General features: G+C 43.5%; 1 protein-coding gene across 1 annotated transcript; it reads left to right on the forward strand.

The window, feature by feature from the left end:
* The first annotated feature begins 825 nt into the window (after positions 1-825).
* Positions 826-24,823, forward strand: LOC116369459 (shaker-related potassium channel tsha2). The gene is made up of 2 exons (XM_031819484.1): positions 826-5,469; positions 22,236-24,823. Exon 1 carries the CDS (start codon positions 1,810-1,812, stop codon positions 3,280-3,282), a length of 1,473 nt encoding a protein of 490 aa, XP_031675344.1. The 5' UTR covers positions 826-1,809; the 3' UTR covers positions 3,283-5,469; positions 22,236-24,823.
* The last annotated feature ends 1,889 nt before the right edge of the window (positions 24,824-26,712 follow it).

A 26,712-nucleotide genomic window follows, 5' to 3' on the forward strand; every position in this document is an offset into this window, starting at 1 on the left:
CCCCCCCCCCCCTACCACTACAAGACCATGGTGTTTACCTACAGAACAGCAGGAGGACCTGCCCCCCCCCCCCCCCCTACCTTCAGGTTATGAATCAAACCCTACGGGAGGGAAGGTCCTGCTCAGCCCAGTCCAAGCTGTTCTCATTTGAAACGTGACCCCTAGACAACCTGCCTGTGACCCCCTAGACCCCCTGCCTGTGACCCCCTAGACCACCTGCCTGTGACCCCCTAGACCCCCTGCCTGTGACCCCCTAGACCCCCTGCCTGTGACCCCCTAGACCACCTGCCTGTGACCCCTAGACCCCCAGCCTGTGACCCCCTAGACCCCCAGCCTGTGACCCCTAGACCCCCAGCCTGTGACCCCCTAGACCCCCAGCCTGTGACCCCCTAGACCACCTGCCTGTGACCCCCTAGACCCCAGCCTGTGACCCCCTAGACCCCCAGCCTGTGACCCCCAGCCTGTGACCCCCTAGACCCCCAGCCTGTGACCCCTAGACCCCCAGCCTGTGACCCCCTAGACCCCCAGCCTGTGACCCCCTAGACCCCCAGCCTGTGACCCCCTAGACCCCCAGCCTGTGACCCCTAGACCCCCAGCCTGTGACCCCCTAGACCCCCAGCCTGTGACCCCTAGACCCCCAGCCTGTGACCCCTTAGCTATCTTAAGATCAATGCTCCAACTGTAAGTCTTTCTGGATAAGAATAAATATACATGTAGAAATATGTAAATATCATATTGCATATTGTATTGGTTCCAGTCAATAGATGTACTCAAATATCAGTTGAATCCAATTCAGACACCAAGCATGTATGTGTGTTTTTCTCTCTTGGGTGAGAGAGCGTCTACACGTCAGCGTGGGGAGGGCATTGCTATTTTAAATGCTGTGAATGTAACAGTCGATAGTCCAGACTAGCAGCGTGCAACGGGGAGGGATGGGAGAAGCTGTTGTGTACAGGGAGGAAAATACAAACAAAAACAACCGTCCTCAGACGTGAGAGAAGGAATAGAACCGTCAGTAGACAAACAGATTGAGACGAGGCACGGACAGAGGAGACACAGAGAGGAGGCAGAGAGAGGAGACACAGAGAGAGAGGAGACACAGAGAGGAGACACTGAGAGAGAGGAGACACAGAGAGGAGACACTGAGAGAGAGGAGACACAGAGAGGAGACACCAAGAGAGAGGAGACACAGAGAGACACAGAGAGACACCGAGAGGAGACACCGAGAGAGAGAGACACAGAGAGACACAGAGAACACCGAGAGGAGACACAGAGAGGAGACAGAGAAGGGACACCGAGAGGAGACACAGAGAGGCGACAGAGAGAGCGAGAGCGAGAGAGAGAGAGAGAGAGAGAGAGAGAGAGAGAGACAGAGACAGAGAGAGGGAGAGAGAGAGAGAGAGAGAGAGAGAGAGAGACAGAGACAGAGACAGAGACAGAGACAGAGAGGAGAGAGAGAGAGAGAGACAGAGAGAGAGAGAGAGACAGAGACAGAGAGAGAGAGAGAGAGAGAGAGAGAGAGAGAGACAGAGAGAGAGAGAGGAGAGAGAGAGAGAGAGAGAGAGAGAGAGAGAGAGAGAGAGAGAGAGACAGAGAGAGAGAGAGAGAGACAGAGAGAGAGAGAGACAGAGAGAGAGAGAGACAGAGAGAGCGGAGCCCTTCTCATCATTCCACAAGTGACTGCTTGGTCTTGTTGGTCACAAAATAGCGCGGAAGGACTGAAAAACGCACGAGTAAAGGGAGGGGATTACGACACAGACACTAGCGGGGTCTTTGGAGACAGAAGCTGTTGCCCTTTGGGGGAGAAACATGACAGTAGTGCCCAGGGAGAACCACGATGAGACTGTGGCACTAACAGCCCTGTCCCAAGATGTGTTGGACCCGGTGGATCAGCGGACGGACCAGGAGTGCTGTGAGCGCGTGGTCATTAACATCTCCGGGCTGCTCTTTGAAACCCAGCTGAAAACGCTTGCTCAGTTCCCCACCACTTTACTGGGGGATCCGAGGAAGAGAATGCGCTTCTTCGACCCTCTGAGGAACGAGTACTTCTTCGACAGGAACCGACCCAGCTTCGACGCCATCCTCTACTTTTACCAGTCTGGCGGCCGCCTCAGGAGACCCGTCAACGTACCCCTGGACATATTTATGGAGGAGATCAAATTTTACCAATTGGGAGAAGATGTGATCGAGAATTTTAAGGAGGATGAGGGATTTATAAAAGAAGAGGAGAGACCGTTGCCAGAAAATGAGTTTCAACGACAGGTCTGGTTGCTGTTCGAATACCCCGAGAGTTCGGGACCCGCCAGAGGGATTGCTATTGTCTCTGTTCTGGTGATTTTAATTTCTATTGTCATCTTCTGTTTGGAGACGCTGCCTGAGTTTAGGGATGAAAAGGAGAAACATTGGGACAATGAGCTGGCGTTGAATGGAACTAACAGCTCTAGAAAGCCCAATCCATTCACAGATCCTTTCTTCATAGTGGAAACTTTGTGTATCATCTGGTTCTCCTTCGAGTTGTTTGTCAGGTTCCTAGCCTGCCCCTCCAAGCCTGCTTTTTTCAAAAACATGATGAACACCATCGACATTGTGGCCATCATGCCCTATTTCATCACCCTGGGCTTGGAGCTGGCGGAGCACCAAGGAAACGGACAGCAAGCCATGTCTCTGGCCATCCTCAGGGTCATCCGGCTGGTCAGGGTGTTTAGGATCTTCAAGCTGTCCAGACACTCCAAGGGGCTTCAGATATTAGGACAAACCCTCAAAGCCAGTATGAGAGAGTTGGGGCTGCTCATTTTCTTCCTCTTCATCGGAGTCATCCTCTTCTCCAGCGCTGTCTATTTCGCCGAAACCGACGATCCAGACTCCGGTTTCAGCTCGATCCCCGACGCGTTCTGGTGGGCTGTGGTCTCCATGACTACCGTTGGCTACGGGGACATGTGCCCGGTGACCATCGGCGGAAAGATCGTGGGCTCTCTGTGCGCCATCGCCGGTGTGCTCACCATCGCGTTACCGGTCCCGGTCATCGTGTCCAACTTCAACTACTTCTATCACCGGGAGACCGAGCACGAGGAGCAGTTTCAATACACCCACGTGACGTGTGGCCAGCAGCAGCAACCGTCTTTTGGTGAATTAAAGAACAGTGACAGCCAACCATCATCGCTTTCCAAATCGGACTTAATAGCCACGGAGGACGCTGATTCTATCAAATATACCAATTGCAGCCCACACAAAGCGCACTGCAGCCCACACAAAGCGTACACGGGGAAACTCACTAATGTATGATAAAAGAGCAAACAGAAAATACCCAGCAATGGAAAAAAACAGGCATAGCCTTGAAGATATTCAGAGAAACCATGCGTTTCTTTCTGTGAGTAGCATACATCTCCAATTCTGCGCTCTGGCTAGAGTAAGGTTTGGCTCTCTCTTATTTCCGGCGTCTCTTAAATGCTGAAGGAATTCTTTTTAATAGATTATCAGTGGATGAATTAAAACGTGACTCGTGATCTCACCTGAAAACAGTCTTCCGTTATGCGCACAGCTCTTCTTCGCTTGTTGGTTGTAAACATCATTATGAGGCTATATTTAGCCTCATAAACAAATAAACAACAACCATGATCACCCCCCCCCCCTCCCTCTCTCTATTGTAGAGCTTTACTCATGATCTCTAATTAACGTCTCATTTATTCAGCCTAATTTCGTGTCTGTATTTTTTTTCTTCCGTTTTCTAAAAGTTTACATATTGATCTGCCTGTTTGGTGTTGATATATCATATAATAGGACCAGTTTGTCTAAAATTACTTGAATGAATCTTATACCTACAGGGCATTGTAATGACTTAAAAACCCCCAAGGTCACCCAGTGACTCTACCCACAAACCCCCAAGGTCACCCAGTGACTCTACCCACAAACCCCCTAGTTATGTACACCATATCCAAGTAGTGCGTTTTTCCATTAGACCGTTATTGAGAGCGTGTTACTGGGCAGCGCTGCCTGGCAGCAGACCCTCTATCCTCTCTGTCAACTGTGATGAGGAATGGGCATAACAGAGGTCTATCCATCCACGCAGAGATGCCGTTGTCTTTGATAGCGGAACCACAGTAGTCTGAATGGTGTGTGTCCGGTCTGGGAGCTGCACATCCATTCACACCTTGACAAGCCATTGAGGATACTAGACATTACGCACAGCCCAATTGCCCTCTAAAACGACCACAGGCACTATTCAAATGATGTATATGTACGGATCAATAACGAACAGCATCGAATCTGAATCGAATGAATCAATATGATGCTATTGACATTGTTTACAACATTTCGTTTTTTTTTTTTTAATTTTTTATTATACAATCTCACCAAAACTATATAAGTAGGTTCATTTAGCGAATAGTGCACTAGAAGAAAAGAAAAACATTCAATAATATCAAGTCTCTCAGATGATTCTTCTTCTTGAGATATTACAGATGCATGAATGAATGCGTTTAACAACTTGACAAGGGGAGGGGGGTGGGGGGGATGAGAAGCGCACCTTGTTGTGTTCAGACAGGCGGGCAGATGGACCCAGAGCGCCGCTTTGTGGAGAGTTTGGGAACTGCAGACGTGGTGTGGAAGCCGGTTAGTTTCTATAGCAACCTTCCAGACTGTTCTGACAGGGGAAAGATGTTATTGTCTGACGTCAAACAGAACAGAGGAATGGAAGGATTTGACTGACGACCTGATTGAAGGTGTTTTCATTGTACCTACTCTTGTTGAATGTTGCTACACAGCGCCCGACTTGAGTTACGTAGAAATATCATTCAATAATAACCAAGATGATTTTGGCAGCTATGTCCATGTCCTGGGATGAATGGTTATATGTGGTGTAGTGTAGACAGGCAGAGACAGACCGAGACAGACAGAGACCTATGCTGCAGGCAGAAATGTATCAGAATCAATAGAAACCCATATTGTCATCGGTAAAAACCCTCCCCTGACTCCGAGGCCACAGCTTACTGGCCACTTAAATCCACAGCGTCATTATATCAAGTCACCTTGCGTTCCAGGCCGACGACATTGTCTTCTGATGTCGTATGACATCACCATATCACTTCGCTACAGTGGATTACTACCAGACCACACTGCCCCCCTCCAACCCCCTCCAACCCCCACCATGCCGTGGTGCATCTCAGCTAAAAGAGGTGGAACCAAAGAACCTTTGGAATAGATTCTGACAGACGTCACTGTGTCATGAGCGTACGGATGACTGACTCAGAGCCCCCCATTGGGTGGATTTACCAGGGGAGAGGGCGGGGACCTGCTGCAGATGACAGATGCAGAAGCCAATCAGGTTGGAATCAATAGCAAAGAAACGACATAGACCAACAGACCCTCGGACGATGCAACAGGACGGCCAACTGCTCAGACGCCCGGGCTACAACGTCTCCTGCAGTTATGACGTAGGAAGATGACCACTGCAGGAGAGACAGTCACGTGGAGGTGAGTTGTGGTAGTGGAACGTTGTCACAATAAACCTACAGCCTCTTTCCAGACAGAGCATAGACCTACAGTCATATACAGGGGGGGTAGCTAGATATAGACCTAGAGTCATATACAGAACAGTAGCTAGATATAGACCTACAGTCATATACAGGGGGGTAGCTAGATATAGACCTACAGTCATATACAGAACAGTAGCTAGATATAGACCTACAGTCATATACAGGGGGGTAGCTAGATATAGACCTACAGTCATATACAGAACAGTAACTAGATATAGACCTACAGTCATATACAGAACAGTAGCTAGATATAGACCTACAGTCATATACAGGGGGGTAGCTAGATATAGACCTACAGTCATATACAGGGGGTAGCTAGATATAGACCTACAGTCATATACAGAACAGTAGCTAGATATAGACCTACAGTCATATACAGGGGAGTAGCTATATATAGACCTACAGTCATATACAGGGGGGGTAGCTAGATATAGACCTACAGTCATATACAGAACAGTAGCTAGATATAGACCTACAGTCATATACAGGGGGGTAGCTATATATAGACCTACAGTCATATTTAGAACAGTAGCTAGATATAGACCTACAGTCATATACAGGGGGGGTAGCTAGATATAGACCTACAGTCATATACAGAACAGTAGCTAGATATAGACCTACAGTCATATTTAGAACAGTAGCTAGATATAGACCTAAAGTCATATACAGAACAGTAGCTAGATATAGACCTACAGTCATATACAGGGGGGAGCTAGATATAGACCTACAGTCATATACAGAACAGTAGCTAGATATAGACCTACAGTCATATACAGAACAGTAACTAGATATAGACCTACAGTCATATACAGGGGGGTAGCTAGATATAGACCTAGAGTCATATACAGGGGGGGTAGCTAGATATAGACCTACAGTCATATACAGGGGGGTAGCTAGATATAGACCTACAGTCAGATACAGAACAGTAACTAGATATAGACCTACAGTCATATACAGGGGGGTAGCTAGATATATACCTACAGTCATATACAGAACAGTAGCTAGATATAGACCTACAGTCATATACAGAACAGTAACTAGATATAGACCTACAGTCATATACAGGGGAGTAGCTAGATATAGACCTACATTCATTTTTAGAACAGTAGCTAGATATAGACCTACAGTCATATACAAGGGGGTAGCTAGATATAGACCTACAGTCATATACAGGGGGGGTAGCTAGATATAGACCGACAGTCATATACAGAACAGTAGCTAGATATAGACCTACAGTCATATTTAGAACAGTAGCTAGATATAGACCTAAAGTCATATACAGAACAGTAGCTAGATATAGACCTACAGTCATATACAGGGGGGTAGCTAGATATAGACCTACATTCATATTTAGAACAGTAGCTAGATATAGACCTACAGTCATATACAAGGGGGTAGCTAGATATAGACCTACAGTCATATACAGGGGGGTAGCTAGATATAGACCTACAGTCATATACAGAACAGTAGCTAGATATAGACCTACAGTCATATACAGAACAGTAGCTAGATATAGACCTACAGTCATATACAGAACAGTAGCTAGATATAGACCTACAGTCATATACAGGGGGGTACCTAGATATAGACCTACAGTCATATTTAGAACAGTAGCTAGATATAGACCTACAGTCATATACAGGGGGGTAGCTAGATATAGACCTACAGTCATATACAGGGGGGTAGCTAGATATAGACCTACAGTCATATACAGGGGGGAGCTAGATATAGACCTAAAGTCATATACAGAACAGTAGCTAGATATAGACCTACAGTAGTATACAGGGGGTAGCTATATATAGACCTACAGTCATATACAGAACAGTAGCTAGATATAGACCTACAGTCAGATACAGAACAGTAACTAGATACAGACCTACAGTCATATACAGAGGGGTAGCTAGATATAGACCTACAGTCATATACAGGGGGGTAGCTAGATATAGACCTACAGTCATATACAGGGGGGGTAGCTAGATATAGACCTACAGTCATATACAGGGGGGTAGCTAGATATAGACCTACAGTCATATTTAGAACAGTAGCTAGATATAGACCTACAGTCATATACAGAACAGTAACTAGATATAGACCTACAGTCATATACAGAACAGTAACTAGATATAGACCTACAGTCATATTTAGAACAGTAGCTAGATATAGACTACAGTCATATACAGGGGGGTAGCTAGATATAGACCTACAGTCATATACAGGGGGGGTAGCTAGATATATACCTACAGTCATATACAGAACAGTAGCTAGATATAGACCTACAGTCATATACAGGGGGGTAGCTAGATATAGACCTACAGTCATATACAGGGGGGTAGCTATATATAGACCTACAGTCATATTTAGAACAGTAGCTAGATATAGACCTACAGTCATATACAGGGGGGTAGCTAGATTTAGACCTACAGTCATATACAGAACAGTAGCTAGATATAGACCTACAGTCATATACAGGGGGGTAGCTAGATATAGACCTACAGTCATATACAGAACAGTAGCTAGATATAGACCTACAGTCATATTTAGAACAGTAGCTAGATATAGACCTACAGTCATATACAGAACAGTAGCTAGATATAGACCTACAGTCATATACAGGGGGGTAGCTAGATATAGACCTACAGTCATATACAGGGGGGTAGCTAGATATAGACCTACAGTCATATACAGAACAGTAGCTAGATATAGACCTAGAGTCATATACAGGGGGTAGCTAGATATAGACCTACAGTCATATACAGAACAGTAGCTAGATATAGACCTACAGTCAGATACAGAACAGCAACTAGATATAGACCTACAGTCATATACAGGGGGGTGGCTAGATATATACCTACAGTCATATACAGAACAGTAGCTAGATATAGACCTACAGTCATATACAGAACAGTAGCTAGATATAGACCTACAGTCATATACAGGGGGGTAGCTATATATAGACCTACAGTCATATTTAGAACAGTAGCTAGATGTAGACCTACAGTCATATACAGAACCGTAGCTAGATATAGACCAACAGTCATATACAGAACAGTAGCTAGATATAGACCTACAGTCATATACAGGGGGGTAGCTAGATATAGACCTACAGTCATATACAGAACAGTAACTAGATATAGACCTACAGTCATATACAGGGGGTAGCTAGATATAGACCTACAGTCATATACAGGGGGGTAGCTAGATATAGACCTACAGTCATATACAGGGGGGTAGCTAGATATAGACCTACAGTCATATACAGGGGGGTAGCTAGATATAGACCTACAGTCATATACAGAACAGTAGCTAGATATAGACCTACAGTCATATACTGGGGGGTAGCTAGATATAGACCTAGAGTCATATACAGAACAGTAGCTAGATATAGACCTACAGTCATATACAGAACAGTAGCTAGATATAGACCTACAGTCATATACAGAACAGTAGCTAGATATAGACCTACAGTCATATACAGGGGAGTAGCTATATATAGACCTACAGTCATATACAGGGGGGTAGCTAGATATAGACCTACAGTCATATACAGGGGGGTAGCTAGATATAGACCTACAGTCATATACAGAACAGTAGCTAGATATAGACCTACAGTCATATACAGGGGGGTAGCTAGATATAGACCTACAGTCATATACAGAACAGTAACTACATATAGACCTACAGTCATATACAGGGGGGTAGCTAGATATAGACCTACAGTCATATACAGAACAGTAGCTAGATATAGACCTACAGTCATATACAGAACAGTAGCTAGATATAGACCTACAGTCATATACAGGGGAGTAGCTATATATAGACCTACAGTCATATACAGGGGGGTAGCTAGATATAGACCTACAGTCATATACAGGGGGGTAGCTAGATATAGACCTACAGTCATATACAGAACAGTAGCTAGATATAGACCTACAGTCATATACAGGGGGGTAGCTAGAAATAGACCTACAGTCATATACAGAACAGTAACTAGATATAGACCTACAGTCATATTTAGAACAGTAGCTAGATATAGACTACAGTCATATACAGGGGGGTAGCTAGATATAGACCTACAGTCATATACAGAACAGTAACTAGATATAGACCTACAGTCATATACAGGGGGGTAGCTAGATAAAGACCTACAGTCATATACAGAACAGTAGCTAGATATAGACCTACAGTCATATACAGAACAGTAGCTAGATATAGACCTACAGTCATATACAGGGGGGTAGCTAGATATAGCCCTACAGTCATATACAGGGGGGTAGCTAGATATAGACCTACAGTCATATACAGGGGGGTAGCTAGATATAGACCTACAGTCATATACAGAACAGTAGCTAGATATAGACCTACAGTCATATACAGGGGGGTAGCTAGATATAGACCTACAGTCATATACAGGGGGGAGCTAGATATAGACCTACAGTCATATACAGAACAGTAACTAGATATAGACCTACAGTCATATACAGGGGGTGGCTAGATAAAGACCTACAGTCATATACAGAACAGTAGCTAGATATAGACCTACAGTCATATACAGGGGGGAGCTAGATATAGACCTACAGTCATATACAGAACAGTAGCTAGATATAGACCTACAGTCATATACAGAACAGTAGCTAGATATAGACCTACAGTCATATACAGAACAGTAGCTAGATATAGACCTACAGTCATATACAGAACAGTAGCTAGATATAGCCCTACAGTCATATACAGAACAGTAGCTAGATATAGACCTACAGTCATATACAGGGGGGTAGCTAGATATAGACCTACAGTCATATACAGGGGGGTAGCTAGATATAGACCTACAGTCATATACAGAACAGTAGCTAGATATAGACCTACAGTCATATACAGGGGGGTAGCTAGATATAGACCTACAGTCATATACAGAACAGTAGCTAGATATAGCCCTACAGTCAAATACAGGGGGGAGCTAGATATAGACCTACAGTCATATACAGAACAGTAGCTAGATATAGACCTACAGTCATATACAGGGGGGTAGCTAGATATAGACCTACAGTCATATACAGAACAGTAGCTAGATATAGACCTACAGTCATATACAGGGGGGTAGCTAGATATAGCCCTACAGTCAAATACAGGGGGGAGCTAGATATAGACCTACAGTCATATACAGGGGGTAGCTAGATATAGACCTACAGTCATATACAGGGGGGTAGCTAGATATAGACCTACAGTCATATACAGGGGGGTAGCTAGATATAGACCTACAGTCATATACAGAACAGTAGCTAGATATAGACCTACAGTCATATACAGGGGGGTAGCTAGATATAGACCTACAGTCATATACAGAACAGTAACCAGATTAATGAATAGAATGATCTGGATCACTGATGTGGCTGTGTTCTCCTATTAAATGCATAATGTCCCACTAACAGTTAAAGAGTCTATAGAGTATAGATCCCTGATGTTCCCTGGTCTCTACATCCCAGGGTCGTCAAACACCCTCCCTCTCCCCTTTTTCTAGAAAGAGCCTGTATCCTGGTCCGTCCAGACAGACAGACAGACAGACAGATATCTCAGGCAGCAGCGCCATTGTACACCTCAGTCGGTCATTTACGTATGACAACAAATCCTATCAAGACCGTGTACTTACCGGGTGGGTCAGGCTCTGAGGCAGTACCACGGTTGTCTGCTAGGTGTCAGTGTCTACTTGTACAACGGCTGTCTGTTGGTAGGACGTGTCTACGGGTGTCACAGTGTCCTGTCTTCTGATAGGGCCCTGATAAGTGTGAACATAGAATAGGATGTTATTGTCTGTCTGGATACAGTGGTGGGTTCCCTACAGATATAGTGTCTGTCTGGATACAGTGGTGGGTCCCCCTGGGTTCCCTACAGATATAGTGTCTGTCTGGATACAGTGGTGGGTTCCCTACAGATATAGTGTCTGTCTGGATACAGTGGTGGGTTCCCCTGGGTTCCCTACAGATATAGTGTCTGTCTGGGTACAGTGGTGGGTTCCCTACAGATATAGTGTCTGTCTGGGTACAGTGGTGGGTTCCCTACAGATATAGTATCTGTCTGGGTACAGTGGTGGGTTCCCTACAGATATAGTATCTGTCTGGGTACAGTGGTGGGTTCCCTACAGATATAGTATCTGTCTGGGTACAGTGGTGGGTTCCCTACAGATATAGTATCTGTCTGGGTACAGTGGTGGGTTCCCTACAGATATAGTGTCTGTCTGGATACAGTGGTGGGTTCCCTACAGATATAGTATCTGTCTGGGTACAGTGGTGGGTTCCCTACAGATATAGTATATGTCTGGGTACAGTGGTGGGTTCCCTACAGATATAGTGTCTGTCTGGGTACAGTGGTGGGTTCCCTACAGATATAGTGTCTGTCTGGGTACAGTGGTGGGTTCCCTACAGATATAGTATCTGTCTGGGTACAGTGGTGGGTTCCCTACATATATAGTATCTGTCTGGGTACAGTGGTGGGTTCCCCTGGGTTCCCTACAGATATAGTATCTGTCTGGGTACAGTGGTGGGTTCCCTACATATATAGTATCTGTCTGGGTACAGTGGTGGGTTCCCCTGGGTTCCCTACAGATATAGTATCTGTCTGGATACAGTAGTGGGTTCCCTACAGATATAGTGTCTGTCTGGATACAGTGGTGGGTTCCCTACAGATATAGTATCTGTCTGGGTACAGTGGTGGGTTCCCTACAGATATAGTGTCTGTCTGGGTACAGTGGTGGGTTCCCTACAGATATAGTGTATGTCTGGGTACAGTGGTGGGTTCCCTACAGATATAGTATCTGTCTGGATACAGTAGTGGGTTCCCTACAGATATAGTGTCTGTCTGGGTACAGTGGTGGGTTCCCTACAGATATAGTATCTGTCTGGATACAGTGGTGGGTTCCCTACAGATATAGTGTCTGTCTGGATACAGTGGTGGGTTCCCTACAGATATAGTGTCTGTCTGGGTACAGTGGTGGGTTCCCTACAGATATAGTGTCTGTCTGGGTACAGTGGTGGGTTCCCTACAGATATAGTATCTGTCTGGATACAGTAGTGGGTTCCCCTGGGTTCCCTACAGATATAGTGTCTGTCTGGATACAGTGGTGGGTTCCCTACAGATATAGTGTCTGTCTGGGTACAGTGGTGGGTTCCCTACAGATATAGTGTCTGTCTGGATACAGTGGTGGGTTCCCTACAGATATAGTGTCTGTCTGGATACAGTGGTGGGTTCCCTACAGATATAGTGTCTGTCTGGGTACAGTGGTGGGTTCCCTACAGATATAGTGTCTGTCTGGGTACAGTGGTGGGTTCCCTACAGATATAGTATCTGCCTGGATACAGTGGTGGGTTACCCATACTTCATGTACAGTGGTGCAAAAAGTATTTAGTCAGCCACCAATTGTGCAAGTTCTCCAACTTAAAAAGATGAGAGAGGCCTGTAATTTTCATCATAGGTACACTTCAACTATAAAATACAAAATTAGAAAAATAATCCAGAAAATCACATTGTAGGATTTTTAATGAATTTATTTGCAAATTATGTTGGAAAATAAGTATTTGGTCAATAACAAAAGTTTATCTCAATACTTTGTTATATACCCGTTGTTGGCAATGACAGAGGTCAAATGTTTTCTGTAAGTCTTCACAAGGTTTTCACACACTGTTGCTGGTATTTTGTCCCATTCCTCCATGCAGATCTCCTCTAGAGCAGTGATGTTTTGGGGCTGTTGCTGGGCAACACGGCCTTTCAACTCCCTCCAAAGATTTTCAATGGGGTTGAGATCTGGAGACTGGCTAGGCCACTCCAGGACCTTGAAATGCTTCTTACGAAGCCACTCCTTCGTTGCCCGGGCGGTGTGTTTGGGATCATTGTCATGCTGAAAGACCCAGCCACGTTTCATCTTCAATGCCCTTGCTGGTGGAAGGAGGTTTTCACTCAAAATCTCACGATACATGGCCCCATTCATTCTTTCCTTTACACGGATCAGTCATCCTGGTCCCTTTGCAGAAAAACAGCCCCAAAGCATGATGTTTCCACCCCCATCCACCCCCAATACTGCCCCACTGTATATCTGTAGAGAGCCCAGCAGATGACTGTGCTGCTGGTAACAGGGCAGGGTTATGCTATTGTTACTGTCTGTGTGTGTATAGTGTGTGTAGTGTGTGTGTGTGTGTCTTCCTGTCAGAAGTGATAGGGCAGCTGTCTCAGTAACTATAGCAACATTCCCCGCCCACCTGAGCATCTGTCTTTTTTCAGTCATTTATTTCCTGTGTGTGAGGCAAAATCTACTCGACACCTAAAATCTCTCTTGATTGATTGCTTTCATTTGACTCTTTTGCGACTCTTTCATTCTCTTCCTTCTTCCTGTCGTTTGTCCCTCCTGTTAAACGTTACAGGAAAATGGGCTCATCGTAATACATTGTCTTTCTATTGGATCTATCAGAACGCTAAAGATTCCTCCAGGATTTAACGCCTGTTGACTATTTGTTAGGCCTTCTTTCTGATTGGTGTTCATTTTTTTAGGCCTTCTTTCTGATTGGTGTTCATTTTTTTAGGCCTTCTTTCTGATTGGTGCTCATTTTTTTAGGCCTTCTTTCTGATTGGTGTTCATTTTTAGGCCTTCTTTCTGGTTGGTGTTCATATTTTTAGGCCTTCTTTCCGATTGGTGTTAATTTTTTTAGGCCTTCTTTCTGATTGGTGTTCATTTTTAGGCCTTCTTTCTGGTTGGTGTTCATATTTTTAGGCCTTCTTTCTGGTTGGTGTTCATATTTTTAGGCCTTCTTTCTGATTGGTGTTCATTTTTAGGCCTTCTTTCTGATTGGTGTTCATATTTAGGCCTTCTTTCTGGTTGGTGTTCATATTTTTAGGCCTTCTTTCTGGTTGGTGTTCATTTTTAGGCCTTCTTTCTGGTTGGTGTTCATATTTTTAGGCCTTCTTTCTGGTTGGTGTTCATATTTTTAGGCCTTCTTTCTGGTTGGTGTTCATATTTTTAGGCCTTCTTTCTGATTGGTGTTCATTTGTTTAGGCCTTCTTTCTGATTGGTGTTCATTTTTTTAGGCCTTCTTTCTGATTTGGTGTTCATTTTTTTAGGCCTTCTTTCTGATTGGTGTTCATATTTTTAGGCCTTCTTTCTGATTGGTGTTCATATTTTTAGGCCTTCTTTCTGATTGGTGTTCATATTTTTAGGCCTTCTTTCTGATTTGGTGTTAATTTTTTTTAGGCCTTCTTTCTGATTGGTGTTCATATTTTTAGGCCTTCTTTCTGATTGGTGTTCATATTTTTAGGCCTTCTTTCCGATTGGTGTTCATTTTTTTAGGCCTTCTTTCTGGTTGGTGTTCATATTTTTAGGCCTTCTTTCTGGTTGGTGTTCATATTTTTAGGCCTTCTTTCTGGTTGGTGTTCATTTTTTTAGGCCTTCTTTCTGATTGGTGTTCATTTTTAGGCCTTCTTTCTGGTTGGTGTTCATATTTTTAGGCCTTCTTTCTGGTTGGTGTTCATATTTTTAGGCCTTCTTTCTGGTTGGTGTTCATATTTTTAGGCCTTCTTTCTGGTTGGTGTTCATTTTTTTAGGCCTTCTTTCTGATTGGTGTTCATTTTTTTAGGCCTTCTTTCTGATTGGTGTTCATTTTTTTAGGCCTTCTTTCCGATTGGTGTTAATTTTTTTAGGCCTTCTTTCTGATTGGTGTTCATTTTTAGGCCTTCTTTCTGATATGTGTTCATTTTTAGGCCTTCTTTCTGATTGGTGTTCATCTTTTTAGGCCTTCTTTCTGGTTGGTGTTCATATTTTTAGGCCTTCTTTCTGGTTGGTGTTCATTTTTTTAGGCCTTCTTTCTGATTGGTGTTCATATTTTTAGGCCTTCTTTCTGATTGGTGTTCATATTTTTAGGCCTTCTTTCTGATTTGGTGTTAATTTTTTTTAGGCCTTCTTTCTGATTGGTGTTCATATTTTTAGGCCTTCTTTCTGATTGGTGTTCATATTTTTAGGCCTTCTTTCCGATTGGTGTTCATTTTTTTAGGCCTTCTTTCTGGTTGGTGTTCATATTTTTAGGCCTTCTTTCTGGTTGGTGTTCATATTTTTAGGCCTTCTTTCTGGTTGGTGTTCATTTTTTTAGGCCTTCTTTCTGATTGGTGTTCATTTTTAGGCCTTCTTTCTGGTTGGTGTTCATATTTTTAGGCCTTCTTTCTGGTTGGTGTTCATATTTTTAGGCCTTCTTTCTGGTTGGTGTTCATATTTTTAGGCCTTCTTTCTGGTTGGTGTTCATTTTTTTAGGCCTTCTTTCTGATTGGTGTTCATTTTTTTAGGCCTTCTTTCTGATTGGTGTTCATTTTTTTAGGCCTTCTTTCCGATTGGTGTTAATTTTTTTAGGCCTTCTTTCTGATTGGTGTTCATTTTTAGGCCTTCTTTCTGATATGTGTTCATTTTTAGGCCTTCTTTCTGATTGGTGTTCATCTTTTTAGGCCTTCTTTCTGGTTGGTGTTCATATTTTTAGGCCTTCTTTCTGGTTGGTGTTCATTTTTTTAGGCCTTCTTTCTGATTGGTGTTCATTTTTAGGCCTTCTTTCTGGTTGGTGTTCATATTTTTAGGCCTTCTTTCTGGTTGGTGTTCATATTTTTAGGCCTTCTTTCTGGTTGGTGTTCATATTTTTAGGCCTTCTTTCTGGTTGGTGTTCATTTTTTTAGGCCTTCTTTCTGATTGGTGTTCATTTTTTTAGGCCTTCTTTCTGATTGGTGTTCATTTTTTTAGGCCTTCTTTCCGATTGGTGTTAATTTTTTTAGGCCTTCTTTCTGATTGGTGTTCATTTTTAGGCCTTCTTTCTGATATGTGTTCATTTTTAGGCCTTCTTTCTGATTGGTGTTCATATTTTTAGGCCTTCTTTCTGATTGGTGTTCATTTTTTTAGGCCTTCTTTCTGATTGGTGTTCATTTCTTTAGGCCTTCTTTCTGATTGGTGTTCATATTTTTAGGCCTTCTTTCTGATTTGGTGTTCATATTTTTAGGCCTTCTTTCTGATTGGTGTTCATTTTTAGGCCTTCTTTCTGATTGGTGTTCATATTTAGGCCTTCTTTCTGGTTGGTGTTCATATTTTTAGGCCTTCTTTCTGGTTGGTGTTCATTTTTAGGCCTTCTTTCTGGTTGGTGTTCATATTTTTAGGCCTTCTTTCTGGTTGGTGTTCATATTTTTAGGCCTTCTTTCTGGTTGGTGTTCATATTTTTAGGCCTTCTTTCTGGTTGGTGTTCATTTTTTTAGGCCTTCTTTCTGATTGGTGTTCATTTTTTTAGGCCTTCTTTCCGATTGGTGTTAATTTTTTTAGGCCTTCTTTCTGATTGGTGTTCATTTTTAGGCCTTCTTTCTGATATGTGTTCATTTTTAGGCCTTCTTTCTGATTGGTGTTCATATTTTTAGGCCTTCTTTCTGATTGGTGTTCATTTTTTTAGGCCTTCTTTCTGATTGGTGTTCATTTCTTTAGGCCTTCTTTCTGATTGGTGTTCATATTTTTAGGCCTTCTTTCTGATTTGGTGTTCATATTTTTAGGCCTTCTTTCTGATTGGTGTTCATTTTTAGGCCTTCTTTCTGATTGGTGTTCATATTTAGGCCTTCTTTCTGGTTGGTGTTCATATTTTTAGGCCTTCTTTCTGGTTGGTGTTCATTTTTAGGCCTTCTTTCTGGTTGGTGTTCATATTTTTAGGCCTTCTTTCTGGTTGGTGTTCATATTTTTAGGCCTTCTTTCTGGTTGGTGTTCATATTTTTAGGCCTTCTTTCTGATTGGTGTTCATTTGTTTAGGCCTTCTTTCTGATTGGTGTTCATTTTTTTAGGCCTTCTTTCTGATTTGGTGTTCATTTTTTTAGGCCTTCTTTCTGATTGGTGTTCATATTTTTAGGCCTTCTTTCTGATTGGTGTTCATATTTTTAGGCCTTCTTTCTGATTGGTGTTCATATTTTTAGGCCTTCTTTCTGATTTGGTGTTAATTTTTTTTAGGCCTTCTTTCTGATTGGTGTTCATATTTTTAGGCCTTCTTTCTGATTGGTGTTCATATTTTTAGGCCTTCTTTCCGATTGGTGTTCATTTTTTTAGGCCTTCTTTCTGGTTGGTGTTCATATTTTTAGGCCTTCTTTCTGGTTGGTGTTCATATTTTTAGGCCTTCTTTCTGGTTGGTGTTCATTTTTTTAGGCCTTCTTTCTGATTGGTGTTCATTTTTAGGCCTTCTTTCTGGTTGGTGTTCATATTTTTAGGCCTTCTTTCTGGTTGGTGTTCATATTTTTAGGCCTTCTTTCTGGTTGGTGTTCATATTTTTAGGCCTTCTTTCTGGTTGGTGTTCATTTTTTTAGGCCTTCTTTCTGATTGGTGTTCATTTTTTTAGGCCTTCTTTCTGATTGGTGTTCATTTTTTTAGGCCTTCTTTCCGATTGGTGTTAATTTTTTTAGGCCTTCTTTCTGATTGGTGTTCATTTTTAGGCCTTCTTTCTGATATGTGTTCATTTTTAGGCCTTCTTTCTGATTGGTGTTCATATTTTTAGGCCTTCTTTCTGGTTGGTGTTCATATTTTTAGGCCTTCTTTCTGGTTGGTGTTCATTTTTTTAGGCCTTCTTTCTGATTGGTGTTCATTTTTAGGCCTTCTTTCTGGTTGGTGTTCATATTTTTAGGCCTTCTTTCTGGTTGGTGTTCATATTTTTAGGCCTTCTTTCTGGTTGGTGTTCATATTTTTAGGCCTTCTTTCTGGTTGGTGTTCATTTTTTTAGGCCTTCTTTCTGATTGGTGTTCATTTTTTTAGGCCTTCTTTCTGATTGGTGTTCATTTTTTTAGGCCTTCTTTCCGATTGGTGTTAATTTTTTTAGGCCTTCTTTCTGATTGGTGTTCATTTTTAGGCCTTCTTTCTGATATGTGTTCATTTTTAGGCCTTCTTTCTGATTGGTGTTCATATTTTTAGGCCTTCTTTCTGATTGGTGTTCATATTTTTAGGCCTTCTTTCTGGTTGGTGTTCATTTCTTTAGGCCTTCTTTCTGATTGGTGTTCATATTTTTAGGCCTTCTTTCTGATTTGGTGTTCATATTTTTAGGCCTTCTTTCTGATTGGTGTTCATATTTTTAGGCCTTCTTTCTGATTGGTGTTCATATTTTTAGGCCTTCTTTCCGATTGGTGTTCATTTTTTTAGGCCTTCTTTCCGATTGGTGTTAATTTTTTTAGGCCTTCTTTCTGATTGGTGTTCATTTTTAGGCCTTCTTTCTGGTTGGTGTTCATATTTTTAGGCCTTCTTTCTGGTTGGTGTTCATATTTTTTTTTTTTGGTGTTGCTAGATGTCAGTGGTCTTCGTTAGAGGTGTTGCTAGATGTCAGTGGTCTTGGTTAGTGGTGTTGCTAGATGGCAGTGGTTAGAGGTGTTGCTAGATGTCAGTGGTCTTGGTTAGCAGTGTTGCTAGATGGCAGTGGTCTTGGTTAGCGGTGTTGCTAGATGGCAGTGGTCTTCGTTAGAGGTGTTGCTAGATGTCAGTGGTCTTGGTTGCCGGTGTTGCTAGATGTCAGTGGTCTTGGTTGCCGGTGTTGCTAGATGGCAGTGGTCTTGGTTGCCGGTGTTGCTAGATGGCAGTGGTCTTGGTTGCCGGTGTTGCTAGATGGCAGTGGTCTTGGTTACCGGTATTGCTAGATGGCAGTGGTTAGAGGTGTTGCTAGACGGCAGTGGTCTTGGTTAGCGGTGTTGCTAAATGTCAGTGGTTAGCGGTGTTGCTAGATGGCAGTGGTCTTGGTTAGCGGTGTTGCTAAATGTCAGTGGTTAGAGGTGTTACTAGATAGCAGTGGTTAGCGGTGTTGCTAAATGTCAGTGGTCTTGGTTAGCGGTGTTGCTAAATGTCAGTGGTCTTGGTTAGCGGTGTTGCTAAATGTCAGTGGTCTTGGTTAGCGGTGTTGCTAAATGTCAGTGGTCTTGGTTAGCGGTGTTGATAAATGTCAGTGGTCTTGGTTAGAGGTGTTGCTAGATGTCAGTGGTCTTGGTTGCCGGTGTTGCTAGATGGCAGTGGTCTTGGTTGCCGGTGTTGCTAGATGGCAGTGGTCTTGGTTACCGGTATTGCTAAATGTCAGTGGTTAGAGGTGTTGCTAGATGGCAGTGGTCTTGGTTAGCGGTGTTGCTAAATGTCAGTGGTTAGCGGTGTTGCTAGATGGCAGTGGTCTTGGTTAGCGGTGTTGCTAAATGTCAGTGGTTAGAGGTGTTACTAGATAGCAGTGGTTAGCGGTGTTGCTAAATGTCAGTGGTCTTGGTTAGCGTTGTTGCTAAATGTCAGTGGTCTTGGTTAGCGGTGTTGCTAAATGTCAGTGGTCTTGGTTAGCGGTGTTGCTAAATGTCAGTGGTCTTGGTTAGCGGTGTTGCTAAATGTCAGTGGTCTTGGTTAGAGGTGTTGCTAGATGTCAGTGGTTTGCAGTGTTGCTAAAGGGCAATGGTCTTGGTTAGAGGTGTTACTAGATGTCAGTGGTCTTGATAGCGGTGTTGCTAAATGTCAGTTGTCTTGGTTACCGGGTTTGCTATACGGCAGTGCCAGTAGATGACCAGTAGACGGCAGAAAGTGCCTAGTAACAGCAACAGTCTCTCATCTCTCTGTGTGGAATAGGAAGCTGCTATAGTAAACAGGAAGTTACGGCTGCTTAGCTGTTCCCCCCCAATCCCTCCAATCGTCCTCCCTCCTCTGCTCTTCCTCTCCCCTCCCTCTGTTCTCCAGACTCAATATAGAACTGTGATGATGTCGATGGCCTGGAGTGTCGTGCAGACTGTGTTTTCGGTTTTCTTTGAGGATGTGTGTGTGTGTGTGTGTGTGTGTGTGTGTGTGTGTGTGTGTGTGTGTGTGTGTGTGTGTGTGTGTGTGTGTGATGGAGATAGCTGGGTAGACAGGCTGTATTGAGGCAGAGGGGCTATGAACAAAAGGTCCAGTGCTGCAGGAAGGACAGAGCAGAGAGAGAGATGGAGAGAGAAGAGAGAGAGAAGAGAGAGAGATGGTGGAGGGAGAGAGAGAGAGAGAGATGGAGAGAGATGGAGAGAGAAGAGAGAGAGATAGTGGAGAGAGAGAGAGAGAGAGATGGAGAGAGATGGAGAGAGATGGAGAGAAGGAAAAAGAGAGAGGAGAAAGAGAGAGAGGGGAAGAGTAGAGAAAGAGAGGAGAGTGAGAGAGAGGAGAGAGAGAAGGAAACAGAGAGAGAAAGAGAGAGAGAGAGAGAGAGGAGGAGAAGAGAGAGAGGATAGAGAGAGAGGAGAGAGGGAGGGAGGAGGAGAGGAGAGAGAGAGAAAGAGAGAGAGGGGAAGAGTAGAGAGAGAGAGAGAGAGAGGGGAGGAAAGGAAGGATAGAGTAGTGAGAGGAAGAGAGTGCCAGAACAAAAGTGAGTGCAGCTTAATCTCTCAAAGCTCAGTCAATAACACAGAGGGCTCTTAGAAAACAAACCCTTCTACACTGTCAGAACCCTTCTACACTGTCAGAACCCTTCTATACTGTCAGAACCCTTCTACATTATGTCAGAACTCTTCTACACTGTCAGAACCCTTCTACACTATGTCAGAACCCTTCTACACTATGTCAGAACCCTTCTACACTATGTCAGAACCCTTCTACACTGTCAGAACCCTTCTACACTGTCAGAACCCCTCTACACTATGTCAGAACCCTTCTACACTATCAGAACCCTTCTACACTATGTCAGAACCCTTCTACACTGTCAGAACCCTTCTACATTATGTCAGGACCCTTCTACACTGTCAGAACCCTTCTACACTATGTCAGGACCCTTCTACACTGTCAGAACCCTTCTTCACTGTCAGAACCCTTCTACACTGTCAGGACTCTTCTACACTGTCAGAACCCTTCTACACTGTCAGAACCCTTCTACACTATGGCAGAACCCTTCTACACTGTCAGAACCCTTCTACACTGTCAGAACCCTTCTACACTGTCAGAACCCTTCTACACTATGTCAGAACCCTTCTACACTGTCAGAACCCTTCTACACTGTCAGAACCCTTCTACACTATGTCAGGACCTTTCTACATTATGTCAGAACCCTTCTACACTGTCAGGACCCTTCTAGACAACGTGAGGCTGGTTTGGTCTTTGGTGAATGGTGTTCCAGCGTAGTGATGTCGAAAGCTTCTAGTGTCAGTTCCTCATGCTGACAGTGAGTTTAGCTCAGAGCTCAGCAGAGGTTATGTCCCCTGTGTCACCACAGTATGGTCTTAACAGAATCTGTGCTTCTTTCCTGTGGTGCATTTCCTGTTCCTGTTGCCATCCAATATGATTATTCAGAGCCATACAGCTGCACCGCTACGTTCTGTAACTTTGTGTTTCCTATTTCCATGTCAAATAATTAGCCTGAAGAGAAACCACGTGTTCTTTATAAACTAGCGGCTGGATTGGGATTGAAAAGGTACTGAGGCATGTAGGTGAAAAACACAAATGGGACCTGACCGTCTACTGGAACTAGAATGTTGTTTTCTTGTACCTTGTCAGCTCGGGGGTTTGAACTCACAACCTTCCGGTTACTAGTCCAACGCTCTAACCACTAGGCTACCCTGCCGCCCCAACATGGAACTAGAATGTTGTTTTCTTGTACCTTGTCAGCTCGGGGGTTTGAACTCACAACCTTCCGGTTACTAGTCCAACGCTCTAACCACTAGGCTACCCTGCCGCCCCAACATGGAACTAGAATGTTGTTTTCTTCTGGTTTTCAGGTTGGTGGAAGATGAGCCGTCCTCCTGCTGTATGACAGCTTCCTACAACACCCCGCGGTTTCCCACGACCCCTGGAGACCTCCTCCACAAGCCACGGGAGGAAAACACCGTCGCTGTCTTTTACCTCTGAGACGAGGAACGGATGAAATACACCATGGATACGATGAGGAAACCCTGACTCACTGGAGGACAGGGCTCTGACATGCCTTTCCATTAGGGACAACATCACCTGACAGGATATAGAATACACCTGGACAACATCACTGACAGGATATAGAATACACCACCTGGACAACATCACTGACAGGATATAGAATACACCACCTGGACAACATCACTGACAGGATATAGAATACACCTGGACAACATCACTGACAGGATATAGAATACACCTGGACAACATCACTGACAGGATATAGAATACACCACCTGGACAACATCACTGACAGGATATAGAATACACCTGGACAACATCACTGACAGGATATAGAATATACCACCTGGACAACATCACTGACAGGATATAGAATACACCTGGACAACATCACTGACAGGATATAGAATAGACCACCTGGACAACATCACTGACAGGATATAGAATACACCTGGACAACATCACTGACAGGATATAGAATACACCACCTGGACAACATCACTGACAGGATATAGAATACACCACCTGGACAACATCACTGACAGGATATAGAATACACCTGGACAACATCACTGACAGGTCTAGAACACACCACATGGACAATGTGTCTGACACCGATTTAACTGTGTGGACAACATTACTGACATAGATTCAAACCAGGTGGACATCAATCTGTCTGATATGGACAGGAGACATCCTCACTGATCTGATGACCTGCAGAGAGGAGAGGAGACAAACAGACAGAGATTTAAACCAGGTGGACAACAATCTGTCTGATATGGACAGGAGACAGCCTCAATTCTCTGATGACCTGCAGAGAGGAGAGGAGACAAACAGACAGAGGTACAGAAGACGTTACTTGAATCACCTTCCACAACACATGAATAATGACATTTGTAAACCCAGTGATCGTGGTGTCCTTTGTTAAATGTATGTCAACATGACCCCTGGGACAACACACTCCTTCTAAGGCTGAGAAACAGGTGTGGGAAAATGTATGTCAACATGACCCCCGGGACAACACACTCCTTCTAAGGCTGAGAAACAGGTGTGGGAAAATGTATGTCAACATGACCCCCGGGACAACACACTCCTTCTAAGGCTGAGAAACAGGTGTGGGAAAATGTATGTCAACATGACCCCCGGGACAACACACTCCTTCTAAGGCTGAGAAACAGGTGTGGGATAATGTATGTCAACATGACCCCCGGGACAACACACTCCTTCTAAGGCTGAGAAACAGGTGTGGGAAAATGTATGTCAACATGACCCCCGGGACAACACACTCCTTCTAAGGCTGAGAAACAGGTGTGGGAAAATGTATGTCAACATGACCCCCGGGACAACACACTCCTTCTAAGGCTGAGAAACAGGTGTGGGAAAATGTATGTCAACATGACCCCCGGGACAACACACTCCTTCTAAGTCTGAGAAACAGGTGTGGGAAAATGTATGTCAACATGACCCCCGGGACAACACACTCCTTCTAAGTCTGAGAAACAGGTGTGGGAAAATGTATGTCAACATGACCCCCGGGACAACACACTCCTTCTAAGTCTGAGAAACAGGTGTGGGAAAATGTATGACAGATAATGATGACTATACGAGGGGGGGGGGGGGGGGGGTTCTATCTGTATGTAGACATTGAATAATGTAATGTATAGATATGACATCAATAAGACGAGGTTCTGTATGTAAACATCGAATCATATCATGTTCTATACTAAAACATATTCTTGACAACATGTACAGCGTGTAAACCAGAAATAAAGACAGACCGTAGTTTTAATTCTGTGTCAACAAACTGTTCTAAAAATACCTATCTGTTCTTCTCGGCTCTGTTGAGACTCGTGGAGTTATTGGATTGTTAAATCTCTATTTTTGTAAGGTATGATATATATATGTATTTATGAAAAGGGTTTAAACTGGAGATTTTATTTAATAGATTTATAACATTCAATTATGTTTTTTTGTAAACATTTTTTTTTATGTTGATAAAAATGTTTTGCCTTGATGAGAACATGGCAGGCAGGTAGAGGGTGACGAAAACAAAATGGCTTCCTTTCAAAACAACCATGTTCCGTGTTCACGTGTTAATCGGAACTTGGAATTTTCCGACCTGCTGACCGGTTGTGGTTATTAAACACGCGTTCAACCAGTTAGAAAGTCTGAATTTCCTAGTTTCTGACTAGCAAGTGAACACGACATTAAACATCCCATTTTCCGGCGCAGGTATATGACGTCATCAGTATGAATCTGCTGCAGGTGTTTTGACGAATGTTCATATGTTTATTTTTAATTTTTTTAATCATTTAAATGATTGATTGATTGATTGTTTTTGATCAGAATGCTGTATCACTGTTAATTGATCACTGTTAATTGATTGAAGGCATCTACCTCAGTGTCCGCGTCACGTTTAGTTTTAAACAGCAGCTGTAACCTCTGGGTCGTGTTCCAAGGGAAGAAAACAGCAACCTTGAGTTGTCCAAAAAGAAACACTCATTATCATTTTTTTTCCCCCCATGGCAACACGGTTTGGTACGCGAGCTTGAATGTCTCTATGTTAACTATGGTTACTACGTCACCCCATGATAACTATGGTTACTACGTCACCCAGTGTCACCCCGTGTAACTATGGTTACTACGTCACCCCGTGTTAACTACGTCACCCAGTGTCACCCCGTGTAACTATGGTTACTACGTCACCCCGTGTTAACTACGTCACCCAGTGTCACCCCGTGTAACTATGGTTACTACGTCACCCAGTGTCACCCCGTGTAACTATGGTTACTACGTCACCCAGTGTCAGGCCCAGTTAAAACAACCTGTATGGCCTATTCCATGCACCATTGGGACCCTAACCCATAACCCTACTGTCTGTCCTGGACTGCAGTACACCATATTATATAGTGTAGGGATATCATCACAACAACCCAGTCAGATGTACTGGTATAGATATCACAACCCAGTCAGATGTACTGGTATAGATATCACCATCAACCCAGTCAGATGTACTGGTATAGATATCACCATCAACCCAGTCAGATGTACTGGTATAGATATCACCATCAACCCAGATAGATGTACTGGTATAGATATCACCACCCAGTCAGATGGTATAGATATCACCACCCAGTCAGATGTACTGGTATAGATATCACCATCAACCCAGTCAGATGTACTGGTATAGATATCACCACCCAGTCAGATGTACTGGTATAGATATCACCATCAACCCAGTCAGATGTACTGGTATAGATATCACCATCAACCCAGTCAGATGTACTGGTATAGATATCACCACCCAGTCAGATGGTATAGATATCACCACCCAGTCAGATGGTATAGATATCACCACCCAGTCAGATGTACTGGTATAGATATCACCACCCAGTCAGATGGTATAGATATCACCACCCAGTCAGATGTACTGGTACAGTCAGATGTACTGGTATAGATATCACCACCCAGTCAGATGTATGGTATAGATATCACCACCCAGTCAGATGGTATAGATATCACCACCCAGTCAGATGTACTGGTATAGATATCACCATCAACCCAGTCAGATGTACTGGTATAGATATTCACCAACCCAGTCAGATGTACTGGTATAGATATCACCAACCCAGTTCAGATGGTATAGATATCACCACCCAGTCAGATGTACTGTATAGATATCACCACCCAGTCAGATGTACTGGTATAGATATCACCACCCAGTCAGATGTACTGGTATAGATATCACCACCCAGTCAGATGTACTGGTATAGATATCACCACCCCAGTCAGATATGGTATAGATATCACCACCCAGTCAGATGACGGTATAGATATCACCACCCAGTCAGATGTACTTGTATAGATACACCACCCAGTCAGATGTACTGGTATAGATATCACCACCCAGTCAGATGTACTGGTATAGATATCACCACCCAGTCAGATGGTATAGATATCACCACCAGTCAGATGTACTGGTATAGATATCACCACCCAGTCAGATGGTTATAGATATAACCACCCAGTCAGATGTACTGGTATAGATATCACCACCCAGTCAGATGTACTGGTATAGATATCACCACCCAGTCAGATGTACTGGTATAGATATCACCACCCAGTCAGATGCTGGTATAGATATCACGACCCAGTTAGATGTACTGGTATAGATATCACCACCCAGTCAGATGTACTGGTTATAGATATCACCACCCAGTCAGATGGTATAGATATCACCACCCAGTCAGATGGTATAGATATCACCACCCAGTCAGATGGTATAGATATCACCACCCAGTCAGATGGTATAGATATCACCAC

This window comes from Oncorhynchus kisutch, unplaced genomic scaffold, assembly GCF_002021735.2.
Source record: "Oncorhynchus kisutch isolate 150728-3 unplaced genomic scaffold, Okis_V2 scaffold2202, whole genome shotgun sequence".
Classification (NCBI taxonomy): Eukaryota; Metazoa; Chordata; class Actinopteri; order Salmoniformes; family Salmonidae; genus Oncorhynchus; species Oncorhynchus kisutch.